At 41.3% G+C, this 23,115-nt stretch overlaps 1 protein-coding gene across 4 annotated transcripts; it reads right to left on the reverse strand.

Moving 5' to 3' along the window:
* Positions 1 to 5,470: 5,470 nt before the first annotated feature.
* tmem68 (transmembrane protein 68) lies at positions 5,471 to 23,010 on the reverse strand. Of its 4 annotated transcripts, none has more exons than XM_061694274.1 (9): positions 22,902 to 23,010; positions 22,411 to 22,550; positions 21,283 to 21,456; positions 19,444 to 19,543; positions 16,964 to 17,131; positions 16,352 to 16,545; positions 11,608 to 11,668; positions 7,546 to 7,643; positions 5,471 to 7,451 (listed from the first exon to the last, which is right to left on the reverse strand). In XM_061694274.1, the coding sequence occupies exons 2-9, from the start codon at positions 22,468 to 22,470 to the stop codon at positions 7,347 to 7,349; spliced, it is 960 nt and encodes a 319-aa protein (XP_061550258.1). In that variant the 5' UTR covers positions 22,471 to 22,550; positions 22,902 to 23,010; the 3' UTR covers positions 5,471 to 7,346. The 4 variants fall into 4 exon arrangements, with proteins under 4 accessions (XP_061550258.1, XP_061550256.1, XP_061550257.1 ...); XM_061694272.1 differs by having other exon boundaries at positions 7,546 to 7,685; XM_061694273.1 differs by having other exon boundaries at positions 7,546 to 7,685; positions 22,828 to 23,010.
* Positions 23,011 to 23,115: the final 105 nt, after the last annotated feature.

Here is a 23,115-nt window from a genome sequence, read left to right on the forward strand (position 1 = left end):
TTTGTTAGCATTTTTTTTTTTTTTTTTTTTTTACTTCGGCTCATCAGGGAAAGCCTGTGTGGTATCGGAAAAATGCATATCAACAGAGTGCTTCGAAACTCAACACCCCCCCCCCCCCCCCCCCCCCCCAAAGAGGCTGAGGCACTGTTTTGTTCCAGGTGGGTTGGGTTAGGGTTATCAAGCGCAAATCCATAAGGATGTCCATGTCGTTCCATGGTCCAGGTTTGAAGTCACGAGATATAACTGACACTTACACTGCGGAAGAAAATATCCCTGATTCAGAATTACAAATCATAATAATAAACGGAAAAGTCACGTTTGTCTTACTGTGCGGGTGCCCTTGATGTTTGAGAGTTCTGTTGACCTGATGGGTGTGTACATCTCACATCAATTTGACAACACTATCTGCTCCCTTTCCCTAGTGCCAAAACGTTTCCTTGGAAATATTGAGGAAGCGGAGCGCCTTAGAGATGGGATGGTAGTCTCGCCGCAAGTGCAAGACTTTGAATCACCCTAGATCATTCCGGTCCTCACCGGAAGAAGGTGAACTACTTGAAGAAAACGGTGGCAGTTAGCATTTATTCTCAGTTGGATGGGAAAAAGGGTAGAACGAATAGATGCAAGGGTCGAGTCGGACACTCAAATCCGCAGCCTTGATTTCTTTCCAACTCACCAAATGCCATCAAATAAGAAACCTACCCGGCAGCTCAAGTCTAAAAGAAAGCAGCGCAGCCTCCTACACCCAGCTGGGCTGAAGTTCCGCCTGTTGATGTAGCGAAGGGGAGCAGGTGAAATGAGGACTGCGCCAGATGGCATTCGAAAGGAAATGACAGGTGCGGAGAATGGAGACGAAAGAGCCAGGAAGGAGAGGAGAGGAAGAGGAAGAGAGAGAGCGAAGCCACCGAGGATGTACAATGCTCGAACGCAACGGGGCATTTTCTTACTTTTTCAGATCAGCCCTAAGCCCTCTACTGAAGTCATTGGGATTCTTCTTCTGTGTGTGCGGTCCAGTGCAAAAGTCTTGGGTCGCCATTAAAGATGTTGCTTCAACGATTATAATAGGCCGTAGCACACCGCAACGTTGGTCAGTCAAGCGCAGACCTCAACCGAGGCCAAACTGTTGACACGAAGGACTCCCGTCACTGCATGACGGGACCTGTATCTGCACCTTTATCAGTATCGCCGCCGAAACTCAATAGGTTCTTCCTCGGTCCGTGCAAAAGCGCTTTACATTGGTTGGGTATTTTGGGGAAATCGTGCTCAGAACGGCTGCCGTGACAACGAGCATGAGAACAATGAAGCTCAAGGTGGCCTAAGACTTTGCGCAATGCTGTGTGTGTGTGTGTGTGTGTATGGGTGGTGTATGGATATATAGCGCGTGCAAATACGTATTCCTGTATTCCGATATGTACGTTCATCGTAACTCGCCACTGCCCCTTGTGGCATTGAATGGGATTCCGCGACGGGAGTACCGATACTTGTTTGTTCGGACGAAGACAGTAGCCCACAAATGTACACCGGATTCTCAGAGCACAACCACAATCCACTTGAGCAGGATGTCAAAATAGTTTGACCTTAAACAAAATAAAAATATATAATATATATATATTTCAGGGAATAATGGGATGTTAAAGGAAGCACATTATCACACAATGGTGGTGCCATTTTGTCAAATCCATCGCTTAGACAAATTAGCATCCAGGGTTTGTTTTGTTGTTGTTGTTTTTAAATGGTTTGGAATGTGCAGTGGATTTTTCCAAGGGAAGCGAAAATCACAAAGGCAATTGCATAATCAGAACGATACTGTTGATCTATGAAGCCAATCCTGGACTTCAATACGTGCACTCAGCGAAAAAAGGCTGCATTTTTGATTTTCATTGTACCGGCCGATAATGCCAATTGACGGCGGCCGACTGGTTAGCGCATCCGCCCGTCACAGTTCTGAGGACCGGGGTTCAAACCCGGCCTCGCCTGTGTGGAGTTTGCATGTTCTCGCCGTGCCTGCGTGGGATTTCTCCGGAAAATGAATGACCGAATAACGCCAATTGCATTTTTTCTTTCTGACATGTTGTCTTGGTGCTCGCTTCCCAATACCATTTTGGGTATTTTTTTTTTTTTTTTTTTTTTACAACCTCTTGAACAAATGAGTGAAACCCAAACTGCTTGCAACAATAGCGTGTTGAAACAAATTTGATTTGCTTTTTTTCACAGTCGACTCGTGTGTCTTTTTGCGTGTGAACTGCAGTGTCGGGGTCTACTGAGGAGGGGGCGGACTCATTTTTGACTTCAAAGTTTTGTTCATTTGAGCTTTTGTTTTAGTTGGTTCAAATAAACAAATGGTGCTAAAGAGATTAGACACAGACGAAAATGAATGAACACAGGATTCCAGATGGCACAAGTGTTCCTTTTCACTTCAGAAGCCCCTATTCAGCTCCTTTTTTTTGGGGGTGGGGGGGGGGGGGAATCCACATTGGCCAGAGAGTTGCTTTGATCATGTAACGTTAAACTAACAGGCAATTAGGAGAATAGTGTGTGTCATCATCACGGCGGCCCCAGATTGCCCAGTTCAGTCTTGTGTAGTATTTTGATTGAACCTTTAGCGTGGGCGATAGAAGACATTTGACTGATTTTACTTAAATCATCAGACATGATATGAGCTTTGTTATGTGGTATTGGTGTTTCTTTTTGAATGAACTTGGCTACTTCAACTTCTTGCTGTCTTGTCGGTAAATTGCATTTGGAACTGACTAGACGAATTATTCAACACTGCTTTTTTAAAATAAGGTTTTTGTTGTTGTTCCCTCCTTGCGGTGTCGGATGTCCCTTTAAACAGTTTGACACTCAAGTCACACACCAGCAACCAGTAATTAAAAAGACGCGGCGATAGGAAGAGGGACAAGACAAAATGGAATCCTATCTGAATATATATATATATATATAAAATACTTTCCCCTGTCTCTCTCGTGTTCAAATATACTCAAAACAACCACCGTAGCTCCAACTGCACAACACTAATCTAACAAAAGAGCTTGTAAGCCCACAAAGTTTTGCCTTGAAAAGATGATGTTGAGTTTTGATGGTGTCAGAGGGGCAACGTGTGTACGTGATTGCAGAGGTACAATCCACGATGGTCCATTTTCGACAGCGCTTGTCCCCGATACTTTTCGATGACGTGATTGGTAATCGTTTGTCCGCCAGATTAGCGGTCCGGATCTGGAGGAGGAGATCAGCTTGAAACAGAAAGACGAGTAGACTAGACTAGACGTGTTCGTTTTTGTTTGATGGTTCTTTTGGGTAAAACCCTAATCGGTTGACAATAGCTGTGTTCTCATTTTTCCGGTCTCCGTGGATGCGCTGAAATGAGGGCTCTAAAGTTGCCAATGCGTCCACCTCCTCGATGGCAACCGTCCAGAGATGGGTGACGTCATAACAAAGCTATCTGTAGGGCCACAGGTAACCGGAGCCCACATCCACTGACGAGGCAAGAGGCACAGTGTACCTTGCCTCCCTCATCACATGACATAGTTTCATTGAGTTAGTCCAGGGTGTGGAGTTCACAGCCTAAAAGGATTCTTACAATGGACAGATGTTGCATCGAAGTGAATTTATATTTGCTGGATCCGAGGACCGGGGTTCGGCCCCGCCTGTGCGGAGTTTGCATGCTCTCCCCGTGCCTGCGTGGCTTTTCTCCGGGCACTCCGCTTTCCTCCCGCGTCCCAAAAAACACGCGCGGTAGGTGCATTGGAGACGCTCAATTGCCCGTAGGTGTGAATGGGAGTGCGGATGCTAACTCCAAGATAACGAAGTGGCGACGGAAGCATTTGGGACCTTGGTGAAAAACAATTCCACAGCAGCTGTAGCATGATTATCCTGTCTTGACACAGCAAGTAGGCCTGCTGTCTCTCGGCCCATCCTTTCCAAACCAAACCGTCACGGAGGTCAACGACTGGCGCATTGAAACGTGTGCGGCGACATCTACTTGAGATCATTTAGCACGCAGTCAAGGGAAATCAGGTTCTTTGTGCTGTCACATGCTCGTATGATCGTCCTGTACAAATGTCCGCGTGGACCGTCGGATGATACCACGTGTGATTCGTATGGGAAATGATGAATTTAGAACTGTAAATAAACATATGCAAAGTGTACATGTTTCAGAATAGAACATTCCGCTCTTGGTTTCTGACTGGGAAGGGTGTCTTTTGAGGTTTGATGCCAATAGGATGGCTGTAACTATGACAATATGCAGTACTGGAGAGAATAAAACAATACATGTGGTGTATGTGGTGTGTTTAAAAAAAAAAAAAAAAAGATCCAAATGTTTATGGAAAAAATGGTAAGTTGCATTGTGTGATTAAAGTCTGAAGTGCTACAATGTGGAGAAACAATGTGTTCAATGGATGAAGAATACATTAAATAAATAAAAAAATCCAGAGTGATAAGAAGTATCAAAACCTTTTGGGTACAGATGGATTTTTTTGGTACATTTTTATTTGAATCTATTGCAAAAACCTCCCCAAATTCATTTAATAAAGTGCACTGTGTTCATTTTTTGCCTTCTATAGATTCTATTATTCATTCGTATTTTCGACCAGTTCAGGGTGTACCCCGCCTCTCGCCCAAAGGTAGCTGCGATAGGCTCCAGCACGCCCGCGACCCGCGTGAGGAGAAAGCGGCATGGACAATGGATGGATGGACGTCGAGTCAATATGGCATAACAGGGACCCTACCATGGACTGGACGTTCCTTTGAGAATAGATGAAAAGATGAGAAGTAAATTGGTCAGGGCGGCAATATTCATGGACCGCGAGGAATTGCGAGCAAGCACCGGCCATTTAGTACGACAGATCTGCAGGGAAGCACGGTGGTTGGTGACAGCACCGTGCTTTGGGGCCGTTTTTCGCTTTAGTCAAGGTGGAGGGAATTATGAAGAGTTCCAAACACCAGTCAGTGTTAGCCAAAACCCTTCAGGCTTCTGATAGAAAGTGAAACCCTACGAGAACAGCTGAACTTTATTTTGGGTTCATAAGAGGCCTTTTAAATGGTGGAAGGTGCGTGCTAACTCCCATTTAACATGATGTTGAATGAGATTCTTTAATTCAGAACAAAGCCTCGCCTCTTTCCTGGTGATAAGAGGGTGTGCACACTTGTGCAACCACAGTCTCCTCATTATACATTTATAGATTACAAGTTTCGAAATTATTTATCTTCGTCCCATTTTCTTTTTTTTTTTTAAACCTGGAATTTGAAAAGAGGTGTGTAGACTTTTTGTTGCATGATCACAACATACACCAGGCACGTTTTAACTGGTAGAAAAAAGTGTCATAGTAAAAAAAAAAAAAATAAATTAATAAATAGTACAGAAGAACGTGCAGTTGTACAAAAAGATGTCACCCACAAAAGCAAGGAAAACAAATAAATAACAACCCGAACCCTAACAATCGAATGGAGGAATGAATTAAACTAAAACGTCTTCAAAAAAATAGATTTATTCAAATTTAAAAGAGCCCTATTTCGATCGTCTCATTTAAAATCAGGCTACTCATATACATATGAAAGGCAGCCATTACACAGTGATAAAACAATCACTTAAAACGAGTTACAATCATTCAACAAAAGAAATCGGAGTTGGCAGCACAATGCCAAAGCTTTTTTGTGAAAGAAATCATCAGTTGAATCATTAGTACATACATGCAAATATGTTTACATGCACAGAAAAGTCATACTGCATCACACTGCATCTCAACCACGATGTGGACAATTAAGGGAGGGGGGGAAATCTGTTCAGAACATTTTAAAAAAAAATACTTCAAAGCAATCGAGATCTAGGAATGATGCGGTTAAGATTAGATTCTGCTATTACACAACATGCACCTTCCAAATGGCGCACGTGCGCAGCGTTAGGGAGAACTCGTTCAATATTTCGGTTTTATGCAAGGACACTGATGGTTTATGGGCAGCGAAGGTGAAAGTCTATTCCCAAGTCGTTCCCCAGAGTCATGGAACAACCGTTAACAATGACACCAAAATTCAAACTAAATGCTATGGTTATGGTTAATGTCTCTATGGTGCCTCAGTAAGCATGAAATATGAATTCAAATCGTCCACGCAATCCGGAGTTCCAGACATTTGTAGACCGAGAGGCCTGAAATCAGGTCATTCGAATTTCTGGACCTTCTCTAAAATATCGTTGCTATGGGGAGTTCAAACTAAAACACCCATGGAAATGGCTCATTTCCCTTGAACTTGACTTGAATTTGTAACTTGAAAGCATTCAAGACAACAGCACATTTGCATAAACACGTGCAATTTTCAAATAAATTACAGTGACAAAGCCGGAAAGCTGAAAAGCTTTTCTCTGGCTACTCCGGTTTCTTCCCACATCCCCAAAACGCTCCAAATTGCCCATAGGTGCGAATGGCCGTTTGTTGATATGTGCCCTGCGATCGGCTCAGTTCGGGGGGGCGCCCAGACTCGGCTGGGATAGGCTCCGCCACGTCTGCGACCCGACTGACGATAAGTGCTACGGAAAATGGTTAGAATGAATGAAGACATGAATAATGCCCATTGCATTTCCGCATAGCATTGTGAAGTAGTTGATATTTTCCAACCATCGCCTATTCCAATGAATGGCCTTCAAATTCCATTTTACATACCAGAAAACATTCCACAAAAAAGGTGGAGTTCCATAGTGTTGACACACATTGAGTCAGAATCTGTCAAAAACATAGTTCAATGATGATATGTTAACTTAAAGGTCTTTGTTCCAAATACACAACAAAATAGCAATCTCAAAAAACAAAAACAAACGTGCGGCCATCCTCAATAGGTGTCAATGGGTCATAACTAAATGCATTAGGCCTTTTGTCTAATGCTGTAAACATTTGCAAAGTCATCTTGAGAGCGCTCAAATCAACAGTTCTGATATGAAGTGTTCGCACGGTGAGTGCAGCGAGGTTACTGACTTGACCGAGATTAGCAAACTCTTGCTCAACTGTTTCATCTTCAAAAAAATCCATTTTCTAATTTGCTTCAAACTCAATTGGAGCAAGTCCAAGCACAAAATGACTCTTGAGCAACACCACCACATTATCTTTGTAACCCAAAGAACGTGTACGAAGAGGGAACCGGTCATCTGTTTGTGTCACAAAAACCGCGCACGTAGAAGCCGTCTTTAAGTTTACGACGTGTGCCAGCAAAGTTGCGGAACGTCAAAAGCGATATATCAGTTTCCCGCCTGGAGTCAAGTGCACTTTCCCAGCCTTGTCTGTCTTTTGGACACACCTCGTATATCCCATTTTTGTTCTCCTCATCTGAAGGGATAGTTTGTGTATGTGGACGTGCTGTTGCTATTCCGCTTTATATTTAGTGTGGAATCTCTCCAAAAGAGCTCTCAGAACGTTGCCTGGGATCTGCTGGTGCTTGTCGATGAGGGACTGGACGGCCTGGTTCACCTGCAGACAAAAAGGGTAGAAATATAGTCTCAACACAGCACTTTGCCTTCACTCAGTCAGCTACATATTGAAAATAATGTGTCGTCAAGCGTACCTTTTCTGCCAGCTCCGAAGCTGTTATGTTCGGGTCATAGGGAATTGGATCGCCGAGGAATGTCCGGAACTTCACTGGGAATCCGCCATAAACAGGAGCTATAGGAAGACGAAATGTCTCATATAGCCAACGGAAAAATCCTGGCCGGAAAGTCAGAGAATCAAAACATTGATGTCTGTTGTGATGTAAAACAGCTAATTAAATGAATTTGTATATATCTATATATATATATATATATATATACATACACACACACACATGTATAACACACACAGTCCCCTCCAAAGGTATTGGAACAGCAAAGTCAATTCCTTCGTTCCGAAGACATTTGGGTTTCAGCTCAATAGATGACTAGGAGACAAATGTTCCAGCTTTCCAGCTTTTATTTGATGGTACTTACATCTAGATGTGTTGAACAACTCAAGACAGAGCACCTTTTTGTTTGAAGCCACCCACTTTTCAAGTGAGCAAAAGGATTTGAACAGACGTTATTAAATAGACCTAAAGTGAATAACATTTCATATTTGGTGGCATAACCCTGACTTGCAAAAACGGCATCGAGCCTGCGACCCATTGACTTCACCAGACTGTTGCATTCTTCATTTGAAATGATTTTCCAGGCCTTTTACTGCAGCCTCTTTCAGTTCCTCTTGTTTGTTTCTGGGGGTTTCTCCCTTTCAGTCTCCTCTTCGGGAGGTAAAATGCATGCTCTGTTGGGTTAAGGTCCGGTGATTGACTCGGCCAGTCTAAGACCTTCCACTTTTTCCACCTGATGAAGTCTTTTGTAGTGTTGGCTGTGTGTTCTGGGTCATTGTCTTGTTCCATGATGAAGTTTCTCCTGATTAGTTTGGATGCATTTTTCTGTAACTTGCCAGACAAAATGGTTTTGTAGACTTCAGAATTCATTCTGCTGCTACCGTTATGAGTTACGCCAATAAAGACTAGTGAGCCCGTTTCAGAAGCAGCCATGCAAGCCCAAGCCATGACATTACCTCCATCATGCTTCATACATGAGCTTGTGTGTTTTGGATCGTAAGCAGATCTTTTCTTTCTCCATACTTTGTGTGCTGTCCTCACGACACGTTGCCTACGGGAAGCTAGACAGCCAGCGAACTAATACAGAAAACTCGGGACACAAAGGCGTTCTTTTCTTGTTTTTATGGAGGTCTGTTGTGCTGATACAAAAAATACACGTTTACTGTGACAACTAGTAGCTCCACTTCTACTGATGAAAGAATACCTCAAAGATCCTCTACGAGCAGAAAGACGCTCCTACACTCCTGGCAAAACAAACGATCCTCAATAATAAGATGTCTCACTCTGACAATCTCACTCCAAACAGTTTACACAATTAAATAGATAGTACAAAATGAAGATATTTATTAGCAAATATGAACTTACTAATTTTAACCTTATGAAATATGGATGTCTTAACACAAAGACATGACACTTTGGCCTTTCCATCACTTTGGTAGAGGTTAATCTTTGGTCTCATCAGTCCATAAAACTTTGTTCCAAAACGTTTGTGGCTCATCTCTGTACTTCTTTGCAAAATCTAATCTGGCCTTCTGATTCTTTTACCTGATGAGCGGTTTGCATCTTGTGGTATGGCCTGCATATTTCTTCTGTCGAAGTCTTCTTCGAACAGTGGGATTGTGATACCTTCGACCCTGCCCTGTAGAGGTTGGCAGTGACTGTTCTTCACAGCTCTCACACTGTTTCTGTGATCAACAGCTGTTGATTCCCTTGGCCGACCTGTTCGATGTCTGTTGCTCAGTACACCAGTAGTTTCTTTCTTTTTCAGGACATTCCAAATTGTTGTATTGGCTATGCCCAATGTTTGTGCAAAAGCTCTGATTGATTTTCCCTCTCCTTTCAGCTTTAAAATGGTTTGCTTTTCTCCCATAGACAGCTCTCTGGTCTTCATGTTTGCTTAACAGCAAATGGAGTTTTCACAGGTGAAACCCAAAGCCAAAAACAAGCACCATCTAATTGTTCAGCAATCACTATAAAAGGCAACACCTGAGCAACTAGAAACACCTATCAGTCACATGTTCCAATACTCACTTGAAAAGTGAGTGGCTTCAAACAAAAGGTGCTCTATCCTCAGTTGTTTAACACATCAAGATGTACCGCAATTTCCTGTGTATAATACGCATTCTCCTCCACCCCCCCAAAAAAATTGTCAAGTCAATGGTGCACATTATACATGGGTATAGGGGAAAGTGAAAACTTTCCCATTTTATAAATTTATACCGCCATCTAGTGGTTATGAGAGAGATGTACACATTCCAATATGCCACAGTCAACTAGAGGTTTTGAGAAAGGTGCACACTTTCATTCTAATGTACCACTGCCACCGAGCGGTTATGAAAAAGGTGTAGCCTACACTTTCATTCCAATATGACGGGTACGTATGACTGCATATATGTACAGTTGTGCTCATAAATTTACAGAATCTGGCAGAATTTGTGAACTATTGTTTTTTTTTTTTTTAAATACGACTGATGACTGAACAACAACCATCATTAATTTCTTTATGGTTGTTTTGTTTGATGATGTTTTTCTGAAATGCTTGACAGTTTAATTTGAATCCCATTAATATAAAATTAAATGTTTCATCTGGCCCTTCATGTTTTCTTTAAAGAATTGTACCCATCTTACAAATTCTGCCTGGGTAATCAACATATTGTCAGTCCAGCCCGTGTGTGTGTCATGAGTGCTTTGCAGGGTTGACGTGTTGGAGTCTAGCAGCTGCACCTTGTCATCCTAATCACACCTGACTGCTCTTAAGACGGTGCGGGACTCCAACTCTATCAACGCTCTACGTCGACTTCGTAGCCTAGTCACCTTGCCTATCTTGCCTACCCCGCCAGACAAGGGTCCTCGTTGGAACCCTGCCCATCTCGGATTTAGTTCTCGGAGTTCCTTTGTTCGCTTCCAAACTGCAATAAACCTTTATTCACAAACTCACCTCCCTGCCCTCTCTGCATCTGGGTCCAACTTGCAACCTGAATCCTGACAGCATAGTCTGGCCTGTCATAGACCCAGTGGAGACGGATCCCCTTCGCCAAACAGTTACCGGACAGAGCATGCTTTTGGAGCAACACGACCAAGCCCTCACCCTACTGATTCAAAAGGTACGTGACTTCTCACAAGCTCTCACATCCTTCCAAAATCAATTTGCCTCACTCCAACCTTGCGCACAGCCGCCTGTTGCAGCATCCACCGCTCCCACTGCCTCCCTCACCCACGTAACCAGCAACGGCAATCTAGGCTCTTGTCGCGCCATTTTGGTCCAGTGTTCACTTGTGTTTAAACAGCAGCCCTGACACATATGAGCACAACTGTGTGTTTACTCATTTACTAAATAAAATTAGGGCTGTGGATTTTAAAATAAGAGCAATTACATCAAAATAAAGTATTACGTGTTCAAATAAAGTGCTTAACGTAAGAATAATTCTTTGAAAAAACTAACAAAATAAAGCTAGATAATACTTCATGCTTTGATCATATGGGTAGAAGCAAAATCATGCATTGTAAAAATGTATTATACATGGGTAGAAGGGTTTTCCAGAATTTTGAGGTCAACTTTGGGGGTGCGTCTTATACATGGGTACGCATTATACACGAGAAATTACGGTAAATACCATGAAATAAAAGCTGGAATTCTGAACTTTTGTCTCATATTCATCTTTTGATCTGAAATCCAAATGTCTTCTGTATATAACAAAAACAAAGGAATTGACCTTGCGGTTCCAAAACGTTTGGTGGGGACTGTTATATATCCACCAAACTTAATGAAGCAACCTTGCTAACTCGCCCACCATGCTGCCCGATGTGGATATGTGCTAAACTTGATTATTTACAGTATTTTACATAAACTATAGTATTATGATCCAAATAAAATTAATTACACCATAAAACCCAGTCTAGCATGATTGTCCAATGGAAGTTTGCATTCTACTGTTGTTAGGCAAATGGCTGCTAGTGAACAGACATGAAATAAATATTTGATGAAGGATCAAAAAAATTGAGCCAGACAGTTTAATCAGCACTTACTCAGTGTTCCCAAAGATCTGAAGCCTTCTCGGACATTTTGAGTAAACATTGGAATAATGGCCTGAAAGAAAATGTATAATACAGTATGGGTGGAAGTTGAAATATGATCGATCATATGTATAGTTATTGTGCAATTTTGAGCTTGTTAATAGGCACCATCCGTGCTCCCTACTTGTATTTTATTGTGTTGAGATCTTTTAGAATACCATGTACGTATAAAGACACTTGAAAGGTATGGGGTGCACTCATCCAGAAAAGCTGTATGTATAATTCAGTAGTTTGTAGTTGCATGTTGCCAAAATATTCTTTTAAAGTTGAAGTTCGTGATGACACATTGAGATTTTTAGTCGCCTGAGATAATGTGTCATTTGGGTGAAGGAATTTTTGCGAATGTTTGCCAACACAAAGCAGGGTTTTATATAACGATTAGTAAATCACTACTTTACACACCTGTTGCTAACTGATATAGTGCTGTGAAAAAGTATTGCCCCCTTCTCAAATTCTTATATTTTTGTAGTTTCCCCACTTGAATATTTCACATCATCAAACAAATGTAAATATCAGACAAGTGAACTTCAAATGCTGTTTTCAAATGATGATATTCAAAGTGACCTGGCCCTGTGTGAAATACAAATGATCCCCATTGTTAAATCATGAATTAATTGTGGGTAATCACAATTTTGGGTTGATTTTATTGATCACAACCAAGCCTGATTACCTCCAGACATGTTCAATCAAGAAATCACTTAAACGGAATCTGTCTCGACAAAATCAAGTCGGACAAAAGATTTGAAAAAAAAAAAAAAAACTGCAACAAAAGAACACGATCCAAAGAAATTCCAGAACAGTTAAGAAATAAAGTAATTGACATCAGTATGGAAAGTGTTACAAAAGCCATTTCTAAAGCTTTAGAATTCCAGCGAGCCGTAAGGGAGAGCCATTGTCCTCACATTGAGAAAAGACGGAACAGTGGTGAACCTTCCCAGGAGTGGCCGGCCTTCGCCAAGAGAACAGCAATGACTCATCCAGGAGGCCACAAAGGAACTCAGGACAACTTCGAAAGAGCTGCAGGCCTCCCTTTGCCTCAGTTAAGGTCAGCGTTCATCACACAACAATAAAGAAGAGACTGGGCAAAAATGCCATCCATGGCAGAGTTCCAAGGCCAAAAGTAACATAAAGGCTCGTCTTACTTTTCCCCCAAAAATATCTGAATTATTCCCATGACTTTTGCTTGATGATCTTAAACACCAAAGTGGGGGAATTATGCAAAAATGTAAGAATTTGAAAAGGGAGCCAATACTTTTTCACAGTACTGTACGTTATATAGTGGCAGTGTTGTACGTATGGTTGTGGAGTTCATGCAACAGATGCTAAGGGCGCCGTGGATTCAGGGGGCGCTACCCAATGTGGATAAAACATTTAAAAAAACACAGCTTCAATATAGCCTACGGTTATTATTAAGATGATGCCAAGTTGTAAAGACGAGAGAGTGGCAACTCACAGCAACTGCTATCTACTGTCATCTGTCACTACAAAATGACAAGCAGCAGCGATGTACAGGTACATTTAAAAAAATATTGTGAAAAAGTTCAATGTTTTTGTCAGTTATTTCAGACAGTGGAACTCATTACACTATATTATACAGAATCATTACACATAGACACATATTTCAAGCCTTTGAAGTTGGAGCAGTGTGTAAAATGTAAATAAAAAAAAAAAAAAAAAAAAAAAAAAAGAATACAATGGTTTGCAAATCCTTTCAACCTATGTTCAATTGAATACACTACAAATACATGATGTTTAATGTTCAAACCGATAAACTTTGTTTGTTTGCAAATATTCACTCATTTTGAATTTGAAGCCTGGAACATATTCCAAAAAAAAGCAGGGACAAGGGCATGTTCACCACTGTGTTACATCACCTTTCCTTTTAACAACACTCAATATGCAACAACTGAGTCTTTTGGGGATGCTCCCTTTTTACCCAAGGGCACTCGCCTACATCTAATTAATCTGTTCGCCTGGAGAATATTCCAAACAGATGTTTTGTTTTTTTTGTTTGGTTTTTTTTAGCATTCCTCAACCTTCCCAGTCTTTTGTTGTCCCTGTCCCAGCTTTTTGGGGAACACGCTGCAGGCATCAAATTCAAAATGAGAGAATACGGGCTGAGAATATTTGCAAAAAAACAAAAACAATACTCATCACTTTGAACATGATATGTCTTTGTAGTGTATTGAATAGAATATAGGTGGAAAAGGATTTGCAATTTTTTCTTTTTTTCATTTTAATTTACATTTTACATACACAACGTCCCAACTTCATTGGAATTGGGGTTTGTAATTTGGATGACTATGGCTTACAGATCACGAAAATCCAAAATTCAGTCTCTCAGAAAATTTGAATACAGTGAAAAAGTTCAATATTGGAAACTCATAGTGTCAGCTAACTAATATACCCCTTCCAACCAAGTGTGGTCCGGAGGCTCACTTGAAAGCGAGGGGTATGGGACACTGCCACGCTGACTGACAAAGAGGTTGCAAACAAGACGACAGAACGGTCAAAGAAGTACATAAATGTATGGAAGCATAATTTTTTATATTCATACTAATGACAGTGTAGTGACTCTGGCCCAGTTGCCAGAACCTTCCCCCACGACTTGATAAGCTAAATTCTTCCAAGCGGCCCTGCTGTTCGAGACAACCACTAGAAGACGCATACTGGACCCTAAAGTAATGAGCAGGTCTCCTCGAAATCTTGGTTTACAGCCATCAAATAGTCATTTTCTTCGTTTGAACTGACAGCAGCCAAAAGGGACAGATCGACAAATACGGCAATGAACGACTTACTTAATATTCAAATGTGCATGCAAGGCGCCACCCACTGGTGTCTGAGAGAACTGCAACCCACGAACTTGCATTCAAAGTTGTTTCTAACTGAAGATGAAATCCCCGTTTTGATATTTCACGAATTCTGCAGAAATATTCCCAATGTATGCCTTGATGTCTGTGTCAGTGTGTCAACTTTACCGGTGCAGCTGCAAGACTTTGAGAACTGAAATTTGTAGCCCCAAACAGCATGAAATGTGATTGAACCATAAACAGTTGATTTGCCAAGACTAAAATATGAATAATCATTCTATATGCTGGATCTATGAGTAAAGAGTACAAAGTTGGGAATATTTTATATTAGAATGATTTTTACACCACCTTCGTGGCAAAGTTCGTAAACTAAATTCGAGTCGATGGGCGTGGTCTTGTCCGGTCCTCCGTCCTCTTATTCACGCCCCCTGAGTGTTTAAACACCGACTCCCGCCTCCTCCTCTTGCCCTCTCTTGTGTCCTGCTTCGCTACTGCCCCGGGCTATCAGCTCCCCAGCTATGGGACGGCCTTCGGCCACCCCTCGCCCCTCCCCTTTTCCCCTGTTCGAGCGTGGTTCGGTCAAGGTGAACCTGGGATGGAGACTTGGCTTCCTAGCCTACGTGGGGCACTGCGAGGCGATCAGGGCAGTTGCTGCTGAAAACACCAGATATGCTCCCAGCCAAGCGTGATCGCTCTGAAATTGCTAGCGAGTGCCTGAAAAGGCAGGAAGAGAATCGTCGCAATCTCCCACAGAACGCGTGAAGAACAACTTCTTCTTTCCCTTTTTCCGCCTGTTTTTTTTTTGTGCATCTTTTTCCTCAACCAAACCTACCTCCTCGCCTCCTGAGACAGACCATCCCACCGACCAGCTGATCTACGGTCGAGAGTAGACACTGCAATCGTTGCCAAAATGTACAAGATTAGTGCCTAATAATTTGGGAGAAATTACTAGCGTCACACAAAATCCCAACTTTGCTCTCTCTCGCTCTGACTCAACGCATTAAACGCTCACATTCACATTTTTAGCCCAGCAGCACACGATGTCCTACTTCCCTTTTTGTACGCCTATTTTTTTTCCCGTCACCAGTATTAGTGTTATTTTCTTCCTGCAGTTAGCCTCTTTGTGTTTCCCTATAGATCCCTCGTAGATTTCATTAAATATTCTGTAACATTCCACTCTTGGTTGTGTTTTGTGTGTGTTTTGAGTTAAGTAAACCTCTGTCATCGAGAACTTGTATTCCATAAAATGTAGCAACCTTGAGATTATGAGACTGATAAAAGGTTTGTCGTCGCTTTCTCCTAAATTTTATACGTATAAAAAGTGACGTGGTGCCCTTTACGAGACAAAATACCTTGCTAAGCGTCAAATCACGTTAAACCCGCAGCAACGTAGGCGTCGCTGCTTCGACGAATGTATTTCTTAAATCAATTCAGTTTTATCCAAACGCCAATATACGCTACAACAGTCATGATTTTATCAATGTAAATATTTGCCATGTTTTGAATGGTTGGTAAATGGCTTGTTACAATGAGCTCACACATTGCTCGTCTAGCGTCAGACTACGGTGACAAATTATTTGTCACGTAAGTAACACATTTTTACAACAGATGTTCATGGTAAAAGTTGAAAGCAAAATCATGAAGCAAACCTCATATTTGATGAGTACTGCTTTAGCAATAAGCGTCTCTCCCCCCCCCCCCCCCCCCAATACTATTGTCAAACATTTTCAACTTGGGCATTTCATTACTAATACCCTTGTGAAAGCAATAGAAAATGCAACCACCACAAAGATGATGTAATGCGAACGTAAGCAAAATGCGCCATATGTGGAAAAACTTACATTAAGATGTAAGAGGTTTTGAGGATTTGAGGGACAATTACATACCACCTTAGAGTCGATGGCAACCTGGGCAAAGCCTTTACGTTTGCCCCAAAGAAGAGGATATGTCTCATCACTGAACAAAGCCTCCCTCACGCCTCCAGGAGAGATCCCCAACAGGTGGCCATTCTTCAGTGCCTGTACACACTCTTCCTGGGGACCATGCATCACACTGAACACTTCCAACAGTAACTTGAAACCTGAAGGAACCAAAGACGATGGAAGAATTCAAAGCGTAAGGAAAAACAGAAGAGATGAAATAATGGAAGGGATTACAGCAAAAGCACACAAAGGTAATGGATAAATTAATAACCACTATGTTATGCCCGTATGTATTTTTTTGTACAGAAGTAGAAAAAAACCACACACAAACACTGAAACTAAAATTATTGGGGTTCTCAAATGAAAAAAAAGTAAAAATAATCAAATGGAGTATTGACTGAAAAAATCTAACCCAATTCTTGCTTATGATAAACAGGAGGATTCATATGAGATTGGACAAATCATTGGTCAACTATGTTAAAGGCATTGAAATGAAAACATGAATATATGTTAAGAAAATATTGAAGAGTCAGGAGCACTCTTGTTGACCTTGCATCTGTCAGGAAGAGCACATACCTGGTATTTTGAAAAGGAAGTGGTCAGCAACAGAGTGACAGGTTCGTCCTTTCTGGATAATGACATTGGCTAAGAAGTAGTAGTAATCTATGGGAATGGCTCCGTGATAGTACACTATCAGTGCTGCTCCTTTGTCAGGGATCTTGTCCATCCCATGGATCTCATAGCCTGGTGTTCAGAAAGATTCGTCAATGCACAAGTTATTGAAGAAGAGGAAAACAAAGAGCGTATCCACAGTCACCACATTTTTTTTTTTTTTTTATAACGCCATAAGTAGAAGCATCATTGTACGCTCTCCATTGGCATTCCAAAGACAGCTTAATTCAAAACCAACCAAAATCAAGCCGGTGGTCCTTTATTTACCTCCGAGCATTGGTGCCTGCAGTAGAACGCTCAACACACCCAGACAAAGATTTAGAGTGCACTTAAGAGTATGTTGGGCCAGATGCAAAATTAAGACTCTCTCTCTCTCTCTCTCTCTCTCTCTAGCTAGTTAGCTATCTAGCAAACAATCAACCAATCAATTTCGAGCAAGGCCGCAAGCGCATAAAATCCATGTTTAGTTTCACTCGTCCCCAGTGCGTGGCAAGTGGATACATCTGCCCATCCTGGGGAAGATTGCTAGTAGGGACGGCACACCTGAAAAAAAAGAGGCCAGTGCCAACGGTGCACTGGGATGACCCAGGTGCGAGGAAATGCAGAATTGAAACAAGTTTTGTCACAGTGATATAGCATGACCCCTTGTGGCGGTCTCCAAATCAGCCTTAGATCATTCAGAAGCTCCAAATTGTGTGACTCAACAGAAGATACAGTGGGTACGGAAAGTATTCAGACCCCCTTAAATTTTTCACTCTTTGTTATACCGTGGAGGTCTGAATACTTTCCGTACCCACTGTATATTGATATAGTGATCATTACGGTTTCTGGCATTTCATAAATGATTAGATGATTGCAGAAAAGTTCTGCCGACTCTCATTTTGCCAGCGCTACGGCAACACCATGGTGCAAATCAGCATAGACGGTCTAAGTGTTTGTAGTTGTGTATAGATACCATAAGATGGCAGTAACGCACCTAAAATGGAGAAGAATAAAGCCTCAACACTGTGCTTCTAGCATGTACATAATCCATCCATCCATTTTCTGAACCGCTTATCCTCACTAGGCTCTCAGCTGACTTCAGGCAAGAGGCAGGGTACACCCTGAACTGGTCGCCAGCCAATCGCAGGGCACAAATAGGCAATCATTAGTTAAATTAGTCAACAAAAATAAACCACCTTCACATTGAGCCATCAATATTAGCTACTATACTAGCCAAAATAAGATGCGAGCACAAACTTACATGACATTACACATGCAAACAAATGTGCACATTCAATTTTTACACAAACAGTATTAAGTCACTGAACCCAACATTTGCCATTAACACAATCGTAAATGTTCAGGGAATGCAAACAAACTGTAACAACAATGCAGACTACGGACGTTATTCGTCGCTACATCGGTAAACATACTTTCACTTTCACTTTTGACGATGTGCAATATACCGAACAAAAAACAAAAAAGCACTATCGATGAATTAACATTAACAACAACACCGGGGTTTCATCAGCTGGCGCCAAAATATTAAAGTAATCGCTTTGGCCTGAGCTCAAAAACAGTCAAAGGATTTCCAGCAAATAAAGGAATAAAAAAGAAAGGAAACAAATATTTATGACGACGCAAATTTGAAAATGCGGCACTCCAAATATACGGGGCTTCGCTGTCTCCACAACGGCGGGGTCCCCTGCTCAAGTCAACCTTTTCGAGCCATGTTTGGACCAGGGATGTGTACCATGCTTGAGTCCAGGATGTAGAATAGCACTCGGGAGAGTGCAGAACTCCACCGCGGTCGAACAATGCTAAACGCATCTGACTTATTGGATTGAAAATTCATGATGTACAAAACCATACTGTTGAACTCAAGCTCAACTCAATACATACAGTTGCATCTGCTGGGTCTGGTTTGGCACTGCCCCACTTGGCCCCAATGGAAGTAGACACTAGCAGTTCATAAGTGAACAGAATTTCCTGCAGCGGCACATTTATTCTGAACCTCACCAACATTTATGGATCTGTACCTGTGCCATTTCTCCACAAAGGTTTATTGAAAGCAGTGTAGTTTTTCCAAAATTCTGCTAATTCTCTCCTTCACGCTTTCTAACCCGGTGGAGGTCATTGGAAAAAAAGCCTTACGGAGATATTTTCAAATACATTCTCAGGATGTCAGGATGGACGTAACACATATTCAACTTTTACACAGTCCACTTGAGTAAGATACGACCCAATTTAATCCATCCATCCATCCATCCATTTTCTGTACCGCTTCATCCTCACTAGGGTCGCGGGCGTGCCGGAGCCTATCCCAGCTATCTTCGGGCGAGAGGCGGGGGCACACCCCGAACTGGTCGCCAGCCAATTGCAGGGCACCAATTCAAACCTACCGTGCCATATCGATCCATGTCCATCCCATAGAGTTGCCAGAGTCTTTCTGGCGCCGTCCCAAAGGTTGTTGCAATATGCCTCCCTCAACTGGTTCTTCCTCTGTTACAGGATAAAGGATACAAAATGGGTTAACAGCACTGCAATTTAAGAACTTCAACAGTTGTAATGGGACAAAACTCCTACCAAAAAGGCAGCATGCGAAAGCCAAATCACATGATTACTCCAGGTTGATTTAACAAATACAATTGGAAAACCACTTGAAAACATAAAGTCCACTGATTACTTTGATATTGATGTGGTAGAAGTCAAAAGGGTTAAAGAACACATAAAGCAACCATTCACATACATCTCTAACCTGACTTTTAAAACTGCTACGTTCTCTTTAAAAATTCAAACGGCTAAAGTAATTCCAATCTATAGAAGTGGAGACAGACATCAATTTACACCCTTACAGACCAAAATAACGATGTAAAACACCCGCGACCCTTGTGCGCTTAAGCGGTTCAGAAAATGGATTGATAATTATAATAAATCATTATTATTATTACATTTATGAAACCAATATGGCTTTAGGGTTGAAAGGAAGACCTTGATGTCAGTGATGCAACTTGTGTAAGGATAGCACAGCTAATAAAAAATATATAGTGTTGGTGTGTAGCATTTGACACTACTGAGCATAGTTTATTATTGAATAAATTAGAGAGATATGGTATAAGACGTTTGGTATACAAGCGGATGAAAGGTTACCTGGATGACAGATATCAGTGCAGTTGACCATTCTAACGTCGAACGAATTAAAGTCATTGCAGCGGTTCCCCAACGGTCTGTATTAGAAACTAATCTATTCGTATTATCATCAATGATATCTGCAATGTCCCTCAAATATTCAAACGCTTTATTTGCGGATGAGACAACGCTCCGCTGCTCTAATAAAAACCTGAAACAGTACAAAAATAATGAAATACTTGTTTGGCATGAATAAATGATTGCTGAATTTCAAATGAAGTTTGTCATCTTTGTCACGAGACAAATCAAAAACAAGGTCAAAACAATCGTTTTATTCCATTGACATAGAAAGAGTGTATGACAAGAAATATCTTAAGTGATCATTCATGTAAAACTATCCCGAAAGCGACATATAGACAATGTGAAAAGCAAAATGTCAAAAACCATAGCTGCTCTCTATAAAACCACGGATGTCCGAAACAAGTTATAGACACTTAATTGTTCAATATTACTGTCATACATGACATATTATGTGGAGATATGGGGTCACACCTACAAAAATAAACACTCACCCGACTTTTAAGTTACAAAAAAGAGCTAGAATTATTATCAAACCAAACTACACAGAGCCAACCAATACAATATTTATCAGTGTAAATACTCTCAAATCTTAGCATTTAGTAGAATTTAAAACGGCATCGATAATGGACGGAGTACACAATCTTTTTCTTTGCCACAGTATTCAGAAGCTGTTTGAAATCAGAGAGAATTATTAAGATCTGAATAGGTGAGACAAATATAATTGTAATAATTATGAAAGTGAATTGAAAATGTCTGGGTCAATTGCTTTGTTCCAAAAGATGTCTAAAAATAAAGCACGAAAACTATATACAATTTAGGTACAAACAGAAGAAACTTCCAATGTTGGAACAGCTGCTTGTGCAAGCTTGAGTGTTGGAATAAAACTGGTTTCTGGAATTCTGTTTTTTCTTAGAACGTTTGAAATTCTGTCTGCGCGGGCGACGTTTGGCTTGCTGAAAGTTTGTTTTGATTTCCTTCGAAATACGTCCATACAAATGAATACTACTAGACAGCACATTGTTTTTGCGTACCTTGTAGACATGAAGAAAAAGTATCGAGAGGTAAAGGAGGATGACGATGAGAAAAGGCAGGATAAAGACAATTGCTAGAGGGGTGAAGACCCACAATAAGTATTCCAAAAAACTCAGGTAGTCCTCCACCTGACCGAGGCCCACCCATTCCTCCCAGGCATGAAAGACGCACACCTGTGAACAAAGATGGAGGTATAGTTTCTCGTAGGAGCTTCTACTAGCGACACCAAAATAAAATGCCTTAACAGCTCATCAGATTCTTACAATGACAGCTGCATCGGCACGTACACATGAGGATGCAATTATTTGTAAGCCCTCTGAAAAAAGAACTCACAATTCAATGAAGTCCAAACCATTGCTGAACATTTACCATTTCGATTGAGGCATTGTTTTATTGCCACGGTCTCACAAAATTATCTTTAAAAAAAATAAGACTGACCATTACCTGGACAAAACCTGGATGGTACCCCTTAACTTAAAGGGTAACTAAACCCAAGATGTGAAAACGTATTTTAAATTATATTTCTCTTCTTGATCAGCTGCTGGTTACTTAAATATAAGTATTTATTCTACAAAATAAAAAATAAAAAGACTTTAAACAATGCACCGTATTGCTGCCTCACCGGGGGGAAAAAAAAAAGTCATTGCTTTGCTTTGTTCTGTTTTGCCGAAAGTCTCATTGATTTTACTTACCACGACATTTCTACGTGAAACTTATGTTAAAACATTAAATGTATCCCATTGGGACATGAAACTTATCACGTTAAAATGTGACATTTTTCACAGACAAAATAAAAAATGCATCCTTCTTTCAATTCAATTGAAAGGAGGGCCCTGGTAGCCGGCCGGTCACGCTCCACTGGCGCTCTGACGTCACTTGGACCTGAATCCCCCTTTTATGGTGAGCGCAATAACAGTGCGACCACTGGGTTTTGATCGTTGCTGGCTCATTCAATGTATTCTCGCGTTCCAAAATGTTGGGTTTCGTTCCCTTTCCAACGAGCACGTGACTGCTTGATGAAAACTGCTTGACCATTGTGTGAACGTCCACAGTAGGCTAGTTGCGTGGCAAACAGTCCAATAGATAACACAACACAGCAAAGCAGTGGCAGGTGGAAAATGTCTTACCAAGAAGCTGAAGGTGTCCTCTGCCAGCATCCGACATGACTGGTTCCCAGCATCTGCCATCCTTCCTTGCTGTCATTCGCTGCAGATGGAGCTCTTGAAATACTCGCTTCGGACAGCATTGACTGCTATAGCCAAGCAAACTACATAAGAGAAGGAAATGGTTATAATCGACTTAGTAGAAGTGCATCTGTTGAGAAGAAACAAATATCACTTTTCACTAGCATGCCATTGCTATGATGTCACAATTTGATAATTGCAGTTTGACATGGTAGACGTGTTTTGATTGATGCACATGGGGGGCTAGCTCGTCAGAATGTGCATAAATGTAATGAGCGAGGGTGACAAAATGTGGAATGACGAAAAATTGCTGGCGATAACAACAAATGGTGGGCCAGTCGTGCGGTCGTGTTAACTCACTCATAACGTTCTGAAACGAAGTTGACGTAACCAAGGCAAAACATAAATACATAAATAAATGAATATAAAATTACCACAGCTCGATACTCTGCTTGTAGAGACATTTAATAAAATCCTATCAGTTTAGCACAATATCAACGCCATTAAACTGACAAATGCTCTCTTGGTGACTCGGGTCGGGTCTTTGAGTGTAACACAGAAATTGTTCCGGTGAAGACAACAACTTATTCCGTTGTATGGAAGCCAAACCTCAACATAAACGAATGTGAGTGGGTTTTTTTTTTTTTT

This window comes from Phycodurus eques, chromosome 13 (assembly GCF_024500275.1).
Source record: "Phycodurus eques isolate BA_2022a chromosome 13, UOR_Pequ_1.1, whole genome shotgun sequence".
NCBI lineage: Eukaryota > Metazoa > Chordata > Actinopteri > Syngnathiformes > Syngnathidae > Phycodurus > Phycodurus eques.